Source organism: Oncorhynchus nerka, linkage group LG8, assembly GCF_034236695.1.
Source record: "Oncorhynchus nerka isolate Pitt River linkage group LG8, Oner_Uvic_2.0, whole genome shotgun sequence".
Taxonomy (NCBI): Eukaryota; Metazoa; Chordata; class Actinopteri; order Salmoniformes; family Salmonidae; genus Oncorhynchus; species Oncorhynchus nerka.
The window spans coordinates 50556393-50572009 of record NC_088403.1 but is presented as its reverse complement, the minus strand read 5'-3'; the positions used below and the strand labels follow the sequence as shown (position 1 = coordinate 50572009).

At 42.2% G+C, this 15617-nt stretch overlaps 1 protein-coding gene across 1 annotated transcript in view; it reads left to right on the top strand.

The window, feature by feature from the left end:
* LOC115133544 (phospholipid-transporting ATPase ABCA1-like) overlaps window positions 1-15617 on the top strand; it is a 293869-nt gene that overhangs the window by 150911 nt on the left and 127341 nt on the right. The window contains exons 25-26 of the mRNA XM_029666848.2: window positions 2427-2629; window positions 10469-10517. Of these exons, the coding sequence (XP_029522708.1) occupies window positions 2427-2629; window positions 10469-10517 (252 nt within the window). The remainder of the gene's footprint in view (window positions 1-2426; window positions 2630-10468; window positions 10518-15617) is intronic.

Here is a 15617-nt window from a genome sequence, read left to right as displayed (position 1 = left end):
TCATGTGTTCCAATGCGTTTCTTCAGACAATAAAATTCTCCGGTTGGAATCTTATTGCTGATTAATGTTTAAAACATCCTAAATATGGATTGCATACATCATTTGACTTGTTTCTACGACCTGTAACGGAACTTTTTGAGTTTTTGTCTGGAGGAATTGCACATGCTTTTTGAGGTTTGAATGCTGGGCTGAACAAGCTAACAACAAGTGGCTAAATGATGGGCTTTTTGGTACTTTATGGAACAAATCAGTCATTTATTGTCAAACTGGGATTCCTGGAACTGCCTTCTGATGAAGATATTCAAATGTAAGTGAATATAGTGTTTTTTGTAGCTTCTGTTGACGCCAAAATGGCGGCTATTTCTTTGGGTTCTGAGTGAAATTCTCAGATTATTATTTTTCCGTAAAGTTTAAAAAAGAATCTGACACAGCGGTTGCATAGAGGATACGTTTATCTTTAATTCTGTGAATAACACTTGCATCTTTTATCAATGTTTATTGTGAGTATTTCTGCAAAATCACCGGATGTTTTGGAATCAAAACATTACTGCACGTAACGCGCCAATGTAAACTGAGATTTTGAATATATAGATATATATATGCACATTATCGAACAAAACACACAATACATGTATAACATGATGTCCTATGAGTGTCATCTGATGGAGATAATCAAAGGTTAGTGATTCATTTTATCTATATTTATGCTTTTGTGACTGTGAAAAATCGCTGTGTGTGTTTTTGAATTTGGTGGTCATCTAACATAAATATATGTTGTGTTTTCGCTGTAAATCATTTTAAAAAGTGGACACGATGGGTAGATTAACAAGATGTTTATCTTTCATTTGCTGTATTGGACTTGTTAATGTGTGAAAGTTAAATATTTCTAAAGAATATTTTTTTCAGCTGAATGGGAGGGGCTGTTCCCTTCAGGGAACTCCTTGTGCCCCCTAGTCCCAACAGGTTTTAAATATGTCAATTGAAATACAGGTAACTGCCAAAATAAAGGAAACATAAGGTGTCTTAAAAGGACTTTGGGCCACCACGAGCTGCAGAACAGCTACAATGCACCTTAGCATATATTCTACAATTGTCTGGAACTCTACTGGAGGGATGTGACACCATGGTAGCCAAAATATTGGGCAACTGGGCATTTTTTTACATGACCCTAAGCATGATGGGATGTTAAGCCTACCCCCTACTTTTTTGAACATTCTGTTAAAAATTGCGCAACATTTCAGCGTCCTGCTACTCATGCCAGGAATATAGTATATGCATATGATTAGTATGTGTGGATAGAAAACACTCTGATGTTTCTAAAACTGGTTAAATCACGGCTGTGACTATAACATAACGTGTGGTTAATCGAAAAGCGCAAGAAAAACTGATCACCGAAAACTGGAAAATATATCAATGCTCATCTTGCATGTATTGTCTATTGGAAAGCAAATTACATGGGGCTGAGATTGCAAGTCCTACAGCTTCCACACGATGTCACCAGTCTTGTCAATTGCCTGGGCTTTGTTTCTTGGTCAAACGAGTAAGAGAGAGCCCATTCCTTCCGGTCTCCGACAGGATGTTTTGGAGTAGAAATTTCCGAACATGATTTCAAGACGTGGAGCTATTGAATACACATCGCCCCGTGATCAATTTGATAGATTATTAACGTTTACTAATACCTAAAGTTGGATTACAAAAGTATTTCGAAGTGTTTTGTGAAAGTTTATCGTCGACTTTTTTAATTTTAAAAAATGACGTTGCGTTTTAAAACGCTGTTTTTTCCTGGATCACACACCTTTCATAGATCGATATTTAGGGTATATATGGACCGATTTAATCGAAAAAAATACCCAATAGTGATGTTTATGGGACATCTAGGAGTGTCATCAATGAAGATCGTCAAAGGTAATGAATGTTTTATATTTTATTTCTGCGTTTTGTGTAGCGCCGGCTATGCTAATTATTTTGTTTACGTCCCCTTCAGGTATTTCGGGGTGTTGCATGCTATCAGATAATAGCTTCTCATGCTTTCGCCGAAAAGCATTTAAAAAATCTGACTTGTTGGCTGGATTCACAACGAGTGTAGCTTTAATTCAGTACCCTGTATGTGTGTTTTAATGAACGTTTGAGTTTTAACGAGTGCTATTAGCATTTAGTGTAGTGCATTTGCATTTCCAGATGGCTAGATGGGATGCATGCGTGTCGGGTGGAGTTAAGAGGTTAACTGCTTAATTAACTCACAATCCACACCTGTGTGGAAGCACCGGCTTTCAATATACTTTGAATCCCTAATTTAAGCGTTTATTTTATTTTGGCAGTTATCATACATGAAGCACAACAATATGACATAACAATAAGATATTGTTGTTTCTGTAATTCCTTTTCATACATCCATGTCGTCCTTCCTGTTTCACTTAACCATGTAGAGCTTACAGCTGTCAGTAAGCTGGTGCGTCGGCATGTTCCCGAGGCAGTGTTCCTGGAGAGCATCGGCCAGGAGATCACCTACATCCTGCCTTACAGCGGGGCCAAGGATGGCACCTTCGCCCTCCTTTTCAAAGAGCTGGACCTGGAGATGGCTGACATTGGCTTCACCAACTACGGCATCTCGGATACCACACTAGAGGAGGTATGAGGCGGACGAAACACACACACACGCATGTACGCAGGCATCACATACACAGACTCGCACACAAGCTTCACATGCAAGCGCATACACACGCACACGTATACACACTGCATTGTTGGGTTTAGAGCTTGCAAGAAAGGTATTTCACTGTACAGTCGTGGCCAAAAGTTTTGAGAATGACACAAATATTCATTTTCACAGTCTGCTGCCTGAGTTTGTATGATGGCAATTTGCATATACTCTAGAACACATATGTCAGAGTCAAGGCCCGCGTCCGGCCCCGCAAGAAGGTTTTTATGGGATTCTTGATTTATTATTAGAACCGGCCCGCAGCAAGCCGGCAGCCCGCAGATCTTTTACACGCACCAATACTACATTTCCCACAATGCAAAGGTGACGCACAGCAGTAGGCTGCTTCATTTCAATATTTATTGGCACAGCAGTCGTCAGCATCACAGTAAAATTAACTTTCAGATACCCATCAAAAATGGCAAAACGGAAGGTGGATACTGAGAACCGGGGTTTCAAACAAGGTGGGAGTCGGAGTATATGTTCACGAAGGTAGCTGGAAAACCAGAAAGTGTGGCGGTACTGAAAGAGTATAATCTGAGGATGGACATGGAACAAAGGCTACAAAAGGCAGAGGAATTAAAACAGGCCTCAAATCTCGACAGGCTCTGTTCAAAAAGCCAAATCACAAGGCCAGGCTGCTGTCAAGGCCAGTTTTATTTTGGCAGAAGAGATCGCTAAATCAGCCCGGCCATTTACGGAGGGGATTTCATCAAAAACTGCATGATTAAAGTTTGTGACGAAGTTTGCCCAGAAAAAAGGCAACTCTTTTTAAATGTGAGTCTGAAGAAACACCATTGCCCCAGTTGTCCATCAATCTAAAAGAGCAGCTTGTGAAAAAGGGAAAGTTTTATTGCATATTCCTTGGCTGTGGATGAGAGCACCGACATTTCTGACATTGCCCAGTTGTCAATTTTCATCCGTGGACTCCAACCTAAGCGTGACAGAGGTTTTTGGCTTTACGTCCTATGCATGGCACAACTCCATGATTTGTATGAAGAGGTGTCAAGATGTGTAAATGAGATGGAGCTGCCTTGGGAAAAACCTGGGTTTGACAACCGACGGAGCACCTGCGATGTGTGGACACAGGAGCGGACTGGTGGCGAAGATACGGGAAAAAGATGCAAGAGGAAAACGCGACAGGTGAGCTGACAGCTTATCATTGTATCATACACCAGGAAGCGTTGTGCGGTAAAGCCTTGAAAATGGAGCATGTAATGAGCATCATCACGCGCACAGTTAACTTTATCAGAGCCAAAGGTTTGAATCACCGCCAGTTCAAGGCATTTTCTGACGGAGTTAGAAACGGAGCATGGTGATTTGCCTTATCACACAGAGGTGCGATGGCTAAGCCAGGGAAAGGTGCTTCAAAGATGTTTCGAGCTTCGTGAGGAGATTTGTCTGTTCTTGGACAGCAAAGGGAAAGACACAACACAACTCCGAGATGAAATGTTTCTGTGTGAAATGGCTTTTCTGTGTGACATTACGAGTCATCTGAATGCAATAAACTTGCAGCTGCAGGGTCGGGATCGTGTCATCTCTGATATGTACAGTACAGTGAAGGCATTTAAAACCAAACTGACTCTGTGGGAGACGCAGATGCGGAAAGAAAATTTGAGCCACTTTCCCAGCTGCCAGACCATGAAAGAGAAGCTCTCTACCAGTGCGTTCCCGAGCACACAGTTGGCTGATAAAATAGGTATGCTTGCCGCTGACTTTCGGCGCCGATTTGCTGACTTTGAAGCACAAAAAGCAGGTTGGAACTGCTCGGTAACCCATTTGCTGTTGACGTGGAAAGCTCACCACCAAACCTCCAAATGGAGTTGATTGACCTCAATGCAATGATGCACTGAGGGCAAAATATGCGGCAGTGGGTGCTGCGGAGTTCGCCCGTTTCCTCCCCGGCACAATGCCCCAGCTGCGCATCCAGGCTGCTCAAACGTTGTCTATGTTTGGCAGCACATACCTGTGTGAACAACTGTTTTCTTTGATGAACCTGAACAAAACATCACACAGAAGTCGACTTACTGCTGAACACCTCCACTCAATTCTGAGGATTTCTTCAGCTCAGAGCCTTACCCCGAACATTGATGAACAAAAGATGGGACACCACCAAGTATCACCCTCAACCTCAAACAAGTGAACATTACTGTGCAATCACATATTTAGAGTTTTTACTCAGTTCAAGTTTAAAAGTTAAAATTTAATATTTGTTTTCACTGCATGTTACTTCTCCTTAAACAAAGTTGTTTTTGATTAATAGATTTTTGCACTTTATTTTTTTTGTATTTCAATCCAATTATATTTTAAAAATATTTCAGTTGAGTGGATAGAAAATTGCTATTATTGTTTTTCTTTGAAGTAAATTTAGCCCACTTTTGCTAAAATAGAAAATATAGTCTACTGATGGTGCCTTGAATGGTTTCTTTCATTTAATGTTCATGTTATTATTTATATAAAGAAATTTGTCTTTTGTGCCTGTTGAAAATGATTACACAGAGCCATAAGAAAATATTGCATTTATCTGATCATATTGTAATATATTTGTTGGTTTTCAGTAGGTTCAATTAGGTTCACTAGACTATTGTCATTTAAAAAATTTTCAATGAACATTCGAACAGTCAGCTGATTTTTTTATTTGGCCCTCCGTCCATTTGACTTTGACACCCCTGCTCTAGAATGTTATGAAGAGTGATCAGATGAATTGCAATTAATTGCAAAGTCCCTCTTTGACATGCAAATGAACTGAATCCCCCAAAAACATGTCCACTGCATTTCAACCCTGCCACAAAAGGACCAGCTGACATCATGTCAGTGATTCTCTCTTTAACACAGGTGTGAGTGTTGACGAGGACAAGGCTGGAGATCACTCTGTCATGCTGATTGAGTTCGAATAACAGGAAGCTGGAAGCTTCAAAAGGAGGGTGGTGCTTGGAATCATTGTTCTTCCTCTGTCAACCATGGTTACCTGGAAGGAAACACATGCCGTCATCATTGCATTGAACAAAAAGGGCTTCACAGGCAAGGATCTTGTTGCCAGTAAGATTGCACCTAATTCAACCATTTATCGGATCATCAAGAACTTCAAGGAGAGCAATTGTTGTGAAGAAGGCTTCAGGGTGCCCAAGAAAGTCCATCAGGCGCCAGGACCGCCTCCTAAAGTTGTACCTTCTCTGCTATGCAATCTGGTTTCAGAGCTGGTCATGGGTGCACAACTCAGCCACGATCAAGGTCCTAAACGATATCATAAGAGTACTTACCGTGCAGCCGTATTCATCGACCTGGCCAAGGCTTTCGACCTTCAATCACCACATTCTTATCGGCAGCCTCAACAGACTCAACGGCAGACTCCAGCATCACTACTATGGACGGTTCTGACTTAGAATATGTGGACAACTACAAATACCTAGGTGTCTGGTAAGACTGTAAACTCTCCTTTCAGACTCACATTAACCCTCTCCAATCCAAAATTAAATCTAGAATAGGCTTTCTATTTCGCAATAAAGAATCCTTCACTCATGCTGCCAAACATACCCTCGTAAAAATGACCATCCTACTGATCCTCGACTTCTGCGATGTAATTTATAAAACAGGGTGGGTAGCCTCCAACACTCTACTCAACAAATTGGGTGCAGCCTATGACAGTGCCATCCGTTTTGTCACCAAAGCCACTGCGACCTGTACGCCCTCATTGGCTGGCCATCGCTTCATACTCGTCGCCAAACCCACTGGCTACAGGTCATCTACAAGTGTCTGCTAGGTAAAGCTCCACCTTATCTCAGCTCACTGGTCACCATAGCAGCACCCACTCATAGCACGCGCTACAGCAGGGATATCTCACTGGTCACCCCCAAAGCCAATTCCTCATTTGGCCACTTTCCTTCCAGTTCTCTGCTGCCAATGACTGGAACGAACTGCAAAAATCACTGAAGCTGGAGACTTATCTCCTTCACTAGCTTTAAGCACCAGCTGTCAGAGCATCTCACAGATCACTGCACCTGTACATAGCCCAACAGTTAACAGCCAACTACCTCATCACCGTACTGTATTTATTGATTTATCTTGCTCTTTTGCACCCCAGTATCTCTACTTGCACATTCTTCTTCTGCACATCTACCATTCCAGTGTTTAATTGCTATATTGTAATTACTTCGCCACCTCATTTGCACTCACTGTATATAAACTTTTCTTTTTTATACTGTATTATTGACTGTATGTTTGTTTATTCCATGTGTAACTCTGTGTTGTTGTATGTGTCGAACTACTGTGCTTTATCTTGGCCAGGTCACAGTTGTAAATAAGAACTTGTTCTCAAATAGCCTACCTGGTTAAATAAAGGTGAAATAAAAAAATTCAGCTGCGGGATCGGGGCACCACCAGTACAGAGCTTGCTCAGGAATGGCAGCAGGCAGGTGTGAGTGCATCTGCATGCACAGTGAGGCGACTTTTGGAATATGGCCTGGTGTCAAGAAGGGCAGCAAACAAGCCACTTCTCTCCAGGAAAAACATCAGGGACAGACTGATATTCTGCAAAAGGTACAGGGATTGGACTGCTGAGGACTGGTGTAAAGTCATTTTCTCTGTTGAAACCCCTTTCCAAGTGTTTGTGGCATCCGGAAAAAAGCTTGTCCGGAGAAGACAAGGTGAGCTCTACCATCAGTTCTGTGTCATGCCAACAGTAAAGCATCCTGAGACCATTCATTTGTGGGATCGCTTCTCAGCCAAGGGAGTGGGCTCACTCACAATTTTGCCTAAGAACACAGCCATGGATAAAGAATGGTACCAACACATCCTCCGAGAGCAACTTCCCCCAACCATCCAGGAACAGTTTGGTGAGGAATAATGCCTTTTCCAGCATGATGGAGCACCTTGCCATAAGGCAAAAGTGATAACTAAGTGGCTTGGGGTACAAAACATCGATATTTTGGGTCCATGGCCAGGAAACTCCCCAGACCTTAATCCCATTGAGAACTTGTGGTCAACCCTCAAGAGGCGGGTGGACAAACAAAAAAACACAAATTCTGGCAAACTCCAAGCATTGATTATGCAAGAATGGGCTCCCATCAGTCAGGATGTGGCCCAGAAGTTAATTGACAGCATGCCAGGGCAGATTGCAGAGGTCTTGAAAAAGAAGGGTCAACATTGCAAATATTGACTCTTTGCATCAACTTCATGTAGTTGTCAATAAAAGCCTTTGACACTTATGAAATGCTTGTAATTATACTTCAGTATTCTATAGTAACATCTGACAAAACTATCTAAAGACACTGAAGCAGCAAACTTTGTGGAAATTAATATTTGTGTCATTCTCAAAACCTTTGGCCACGACTGTACTTTAAAACTTTAAAAACTTGAAACACACACACACACACACACACACACACACACACACACACACACACACACACACACACTGCTCTCTCCTGAACAAACCAAATGCTTAGTATGCCAAGGATAGTGTTGGATTATGTCTGTAGGCAGGCACATACCACTAAGTTACTGTTGTCAAACACAACTAATATGTCTCAGAAATTTTTGTCAGATGAAGATGCCCTGTGGCCATTGTGAATAATTCCTTTTCAACGTATCACATTCAGACACAAGGTTATGCTGGTGGAGTCTACTGCATATATCTACTTAGAGAAGGGAGATTAGATGTCAGTTGGTGGTATGTCTTGTGTGTGTGTGTGTGTGTGTGTGTGTGTGTGTGTGTGTGTGTGTGTGTGTGTGTGTGTGTGTGTGTGTGTGTGTGTGTGTGTGTGTGTGTGTGTGTGTGTGTCCGTGTGTGTGTGTATGTGTGCATGTGCTACTAGTGCGAGGGTCCAGTGGTGGAGAAAGTACTCATTTGTCATATTTGAGTAATACATTTGAGTAATAAATAATAAATAAATACCTTATTTGGTTTTAAATATACTTAAGTATCAAAAGTAAATGGAATTGCTAAAATATACTTAAGTTTTAACAGTGAAAGTATTAATAATTTTTAATTCCTTACATTATGCAAACCAGACTGCACAATTTCCAGTTTTTTTAAATTTACAGATAGCCAGGGGCACTCTACAACACTCAGACATGAATTTATAAACAAAGCATTTGTGTTTAGTGAGTCCGCCAGATCAGAGGCATTGGGATGACCAGGGATGTTCTTTTGATAAGTGTGTGAATTGGACCATCTTCCTGTCAAAATGTAACGACTACTTTTTGGTGCAGGTAAAAAATACATTATTGGAGTAAAAAGTATTAGGAATGTAGGAATGTAGTGAAGTGAAAGTAAAACCTGGCAAAAAATGTAAATAGTAAAGTCCATATACCCTAAAAAAACGACTTAAGTAGTATTTAAAAGTATTTTTACTTAAGTACTTTACACCACTGCGTGTGTCAGCTGTTTATTCACCCACACCTGCCCGCAATTGCTAATAACCCATCCGCAACCGCCGATTATATGTGATAAAGTGAAAATCTGAGGCCGCCACCCGACCCTAGCTATGTAAAATATGTTATAAGCCACAGTCAAAGACAGCGGAATTGTTTTTTTTGACAGGGTTGCAGGATTATTTGGTTGTTGCCTGATTTAGATATGCTTCTACGTATAATTTAAGTCATTTTGATAGGCTGTTTGTTAGTCAACTTGTCTACTTTGATGCCGATTTTATATGGTTGAAATACTATCTGCTTTTATAATCCTTTCATGAGGAAGACAGCACCTTCCATTTAACCCATCTGAACAGTAGGCTAAAGTTCCCTTGACGTGGCATAGGCCTATTTGAAGTGCCTTGTTGTGACTGTCGAATTTGTATAGTGCCTCACAATCATCACACATAACACCGCTATCATCCTCTTTTACCTCTTCACCAAATATTTTCCAAACAGTACTTTTCTAGCCACCCCCCTTCTCTTTATTTTAACTCTCCTTTTGCAGCTTTTGTGTTATTGAATTAAACTTGAATGTCCTTCTTGGCTCCGTGGATTGACGTTGACTTTTTCTACCAGTCCCCAAAAGCATTATTTGGCGCAAATAGTTAAGCCCTAAAGTTTATGCACTTATACCAGATAGCCTAAAATAATGAAAGAAAAACCTCAATGTAGCCTATATTAATTGCACAAGAATTATACATTTATAGATTTTTTAAAAACTATTGTTTCTCTTTTTATTCAACCCGCCACCCACCCACCCTTCAGCCACACAATATATAATGACCCTAAACCCATACGCCTCCCGGATATAACCGCAGGGACTGCGGGTCATGAGTCAACCAGCGGATCCCTAGTGTTCTCGCATCTGTAATACAAGAGCATGGAGAAAGAAAGGACTGCTTGACAAAGGTTGACGTTTGTCATGAGGCTTGTCCTGGAGGCAGAAATTAGTGATTTACACTAGATAGGCCAGCTGCAAAGACAAAATAGCCTGTATTGTAAAAATTCATTCAAACAATAATTCGCTTTTTCGTCTTAATTTTAAGGTTAGGGTTAGGCATAAGGGTTAGCAGTGAGGTTAAGTTTAGGGTTAAGTTTCAAATCTGATTTTATGACATTGTGGCTGTGCCAGCTAGTGACCACTCTGCAGAGCTACCTCCAGAACAAGATTAATGATGAAAAACGCTAACCTACCAATTTGTCATTGTAATGAATATAGAGCCCTTGTTTTTGTCATTACAGGAGTGCTGTCGATCATTTGTCTAATAACACATATAGAGGTCAAGTAATTTCACTGGAGATGATGATGCTAAGCAATTTCATGTCATGCTAATTATGCTGCGTTCCATCTCACAGATTTTCCTCAAAGTGGCGGAGGACACAGGTGTGGATGTGGAAATTCCAGGTAAATGGCAAGTTTTGCCGGTTGAGTGGAATTTGGGGTGGTTACAATGTAAATTGTAGTAGAATAGTTTAATCGTGGACTGATGATATGCAGTATAGACACTACCGTGTGTGTGTGTGCACATATACAGTTTACACACACACACACACACACACACCATTGAGAGTCTTCAAATCAAATTTTATTGGTCACATACACATGATTAGAAGATGTTAATGTTATGTTAATAAAGTGTAGCGAAATGCTTGTGCTTCTAGTTCCAACAGTGCAGTAATATCTAACAATTAATCTAACAATTCCCCAACATCTACCTAATACACACAAATCTAAAGGTGCGAATGAGAATATGTACATATAAATAAACTCAGCAAAAAATAAAATGTCCTCTCACTGTCAACTGCGTTTATTTTCAGCAAACTTGTGTGTAAATATTTGTATGAACATAACAAGACTCAACAACTGAGACATAACCTGAACAAATTCCACAGACAGGTGACTAACTGAAATGTAATAATGTGACCCTGAACAAAGGGGGGGTCAAAATCAAAAGTAACAGTCAGTATCTGGTGTGGACACAAGCTGCAAAAAGTACTGCAGTGCATCTCCTCCTCATGGACTCCACCAGATTTTCCAGTTCTTGCTGTGAGATGTTACCCCTTCTTCCACCGGCACCTGCAAGTTCACAGACATTTCTGGGGGGGATGGCCCTAGCCCTCACCCTCCGATCCAACAGGTCCTAGACATGCTCAATGGGATTTAGATCCGGGCTGTTCGCTGACCATGGCAAAACACTGACATTTCTGTCCTGCAGGAAATCACGCACAGAACGAGCAGTATGGCTGATGGCATTGTCATGTTGGAGGGTCATGTCAGGATGATCCTGCAGGAAGGGTACCACATGAGGGAGGAGGATGTCTTCCCTGTAATGCACAGCATTGAGATTGCCTCCAATGACAACAAGCTCAGTCCGATGATGCTGTGACACACCGCAGCAGACCATGACGGACCCTCCACCTCCAAATCGATCCCGCTCCAGAGTACAGGCCCCAGTATAGCGCTCATTCCTTTGACGATAAACGCGAATCCGACTATCACCCCTGGTGAGACAAAACCACGACTTGTCAGTGAAGAACACTTTTTGCCAGTCCTGTCTGGTACAGCAACGGTGGGTTTGTGCACAAAGACGACGTTGTTGCCTGTGATGTCTGGTGAGGACCTGCCTTTACAACAGGCCTACAATCCCTCAGTCCATCTCTCAGCCTATTGGGGACAGTCTGAGCACTGATGGAGGGATTGTGCGTTCCTGGTGTAACTCGGGCAGTTGTTGTTGCCATCCTGTACCTGTCCCGCAGGTGTGATGTTCGGATGTACCGATCCTGTGCAGGTGTTGTTACACGTGGTCTGCCACTGCAAGGACGATCAGCTGTCCATCCTGTCTCCCTGTAGCGCTGTCTTAGACATCTCACAGTAAGGACATCGCAATTTGTTGCCCTGGCCACATCTGCAGTCCTCATGCCTCCTTGAGCAGGGACCCTGGGCATGTTTCTTGTCGTGTTTTTCAGAGTCAGTAGAAAGGCCTCTTTAGTGTCCTAAGTTTTCATAACTGTGACAGTAATTGCCTACCATCTGTAAGCTGTTAGTGTCTTAACGGCAGTTCCACAGGTGCTCATTAATTGTTTTTGGTTCATTGAACAACCATGGGAGACAGTGTTTAAACCCTTTACAATGAAGATCTGTGAAGTTATTTGGATTTTTACAAATTATCTTTGAAAGACAGGGTCCTGAAAAAGGGACGTTTTTTTGCTGAGTTTATATGGATGAGTAATGGCCGAGCGGCATATGCATGGTGCAATAGATTATATAAAATACAGTATATACATATGATATGAGTAATATAAGATATGTAAACATTATTAAAGTGGTATTATTTAAAGTGGCATTGTTTAAAGTGACTAGTGTTTTTTATTGAAGTGGCCAGTGATTGGGTCTCAATGTAGGCAGCAGCCTCTCTGAGTTAGTGATTGCTGTTTAGCATTCTGATGGCCTTGAGATAAAAAAAAAATCAGCCTCTCGGTCCCAGCTTTGATGCACCTGTACTGACCTCGCCCTTCTGGATGGTAGCAGAGTGAACATGCAGTGGCTCGGGTGGTTGTTGTCCTTGATGATCATTTTGGCCTTCCTGTGACATCGGGTGCTGTAAGTGTCACGGAGGGCAGTTAGTTTGCCTCCGTGATGCGTTGTGCAGACCACTCCAGCCTTGTGGTTGAGGGCGGAGCAGTTGCCGTACCAGGCTATGATACAGCACGACAGGATGCTCTCGATTGTGCAAATGTGAAAGTTTTCAGGGTTTTGAGTGACAAGCCACATTTATTCAGCCTACTGTCTGTGTGGGTGGTGTATTTCAGTTTGTCTGTGATGTGTACGCCGAGGAACTTAAAACGTTCTACCTTCTCCACTGCTGTCCCTTCGAAGTGGATAGAGGGGTGCTCCCTCTGCTGTTTCCTGAAGTCCACGATCATCTCCTTTGTTTTGTTGACATTGAGTGAGGGGTTGTTTTCCTGACACCACACTCCGAGTGCCCTCATCTCCTCTCTCTGTAGCCTGTCTCGTCGTCATTCGTGATCAAGCCCACTACTGTCGTCTGCAAACTTGATGATTGAGTTGGAGGCGTGCATGGCCACGCAGTCGTGGGTGAACAGGGAGTATAGGAGGGGGCTAAGCATGCAATCTTGTGGGGCCCCAGTGTTGAGGGTCAGCGAAGTGGAGATGTTGTTTCCTGCCTTCACCATCTGTGGGCAGCCCGTCAGAAAGTCCAGGACCCAATTGAATGTGTACAGCTTGATGATGAGCTTGGAGGGTACTATGGTGTTGAATGTTGAGCTGTAGTCAGTGAACAGCATTTTTACATACAGTGGGGCAAAAAGGTATTTAGTCAGCCACCAATTGTGTACGTTCTCCCACTTAAAAAGATGAGAGAGGCCTGTAATTTTCATCATAGGTACACTTCAACTATGACAGACAAAATGAGAAAAAAAATCCAGAAAATCACATTGTAGGATTTTTTTATGAATTTATTTGCAAATTATGGTGGAAAATAAGTATTTGGTCACCTACAAACAAGCAAGATTTCTGTCTCTCACAGACCTGTAACTTCTTCTTTAAGAGGCTCCTCTGTCCTCCACTCGTTACCTGTATTAATGGCACCTGTTTGAACTTGTTATCAGTATAAAAGACACCTTGTCATGCACAAAGTAGATGTCCTAACCGACTTGCCAAAACTATAGTTGTTTAACAAGAAATTTGTGGAGTGGTTGAAAAACTAGTTTTAATGACTCCAACCTAAGTGTATGTAATCTTCCGACTTCAACTGTATATACAGTATGTAGTGACGGGCACCGACATGGAATATCGATACAATATCAGTGTGTATTGGTTTTATTTGAAAATCATTGCAACTGTGTGAATGCTTGCTTTTCCTTTCACTTTCACGGCTCTCTAGAGACAAGACTGCTTGCTGATTATGGCGCCGGAAGAAATGGCTGCAGTTTTATGGGCGCCCAACCAAGTGTGCTATTATGTGGGGGTTTTTCGCATTATTTGTAACTTATTTTGTACATAATGTTTCTGCAACCGTATCTTACGGCAGAAAAGAGTGTCACGATCGTCAATGTAATCATACTCAGACCAAAGTGCAGTGTGGAATCGGTTCAACATTATCAATAAAATGTCAGACGCACAAAAAACAATAAAGAATCAATTATACGTGCCGCTCAAGCAGTGCTCACAGGCAACTACACAGAAACAAGATCCCACAAAACATGGTGGGGAAATGGCTGCCTAAATATGATCCCCAATCAGAGACAGCGATAAACAGCTGCCTCTGATTGGGAACCATACCAGGCCAACATAGAAATAAATGCACTAGATCATCTACCCTCGTCACACCCCGACCTAACCAACCAAGGTGCAATCATTGGACAATAAATTAGACGAGGTACGATCACGAAATCCTACCAACGGGACATCAAAGACTAATATCATATGTTTCACGGAATCGTGGCTGAATGATGACATGGATATTCAGTTAGCGGGATATACGCTGCACCGGCAGGATAGAACAGCACACTCCGGTAAGACGAGGGGGGTATGTGCATATTTGTAAACAACAGGTGGTGCAAAAAATCTAAGGACGTCTCTAAATTTTGCTCGCCTGAAGTAGAGTATATTGTGATAAATTGCAGGCCACACTACTTGCCTAGAGAGTTCTCAGCTATACTTTTTGTGGCTGTTTATTTACCACCACAAACAGATGCTGGCACTAAGACCGCACTCAGTCAGCTGTATAAGGAAATAAGCAAACAGGAAACCACTCACCCAAAGGCGGTGCTCCTAGTGGCTGGAGACTTTAATGCAGGGAAACTTAAATCAGTTCTACCAAGTCTCTATCAACATGTTAAATGTGCAACCAGAGGGAAAACAATTCTAGATCACCTGTACTCCACACACAGAGACGCGTACAAAGCTCTCCCTTGCCCTCCATTTGGTAATTCCGACCACAACTCTATCCTCCTGATTCCGGCTTACAAGCAAAAATGAAAGCAGGAAGCACCAGTGACTCGGTCTACAAAAAAAGTGGTCAGATGAAGCAGATGCTAAACTACAGGACAGTTTATCGATCACAGACTGGAACATGTTCTGGGATTCTTCCGATGAAATTGAGGAATACACCACATCAGTCACTGGCTTTATCAATAAGTGCATCGAGGACGTCGTCCCCACAGTGACTGTACATACATACCCCAACCAGAAGCCATGGATTACAGGCAACATTCGCACTGAGCTACAGGGTAGAGCTGCTGCTTTCAAGGTGCGGGACTCTAACCCGGAAGCTTACAAGAAATCTTGCTATGCCCTGCGACGTACCATCAAACAGGCGAAGCATCAATACAGGCCTAAGATTGAATTGTATTACACCTGCTCCGACACTCGGATGAGGCAGGGCTCGCAAACTATTACAGACTACAAATGGAAGCACAGCCGCGAGCTGCCCAGTGACACTAGCCTACCAGACGAGTTAAATCACATCTGTGCTCGCTTCGA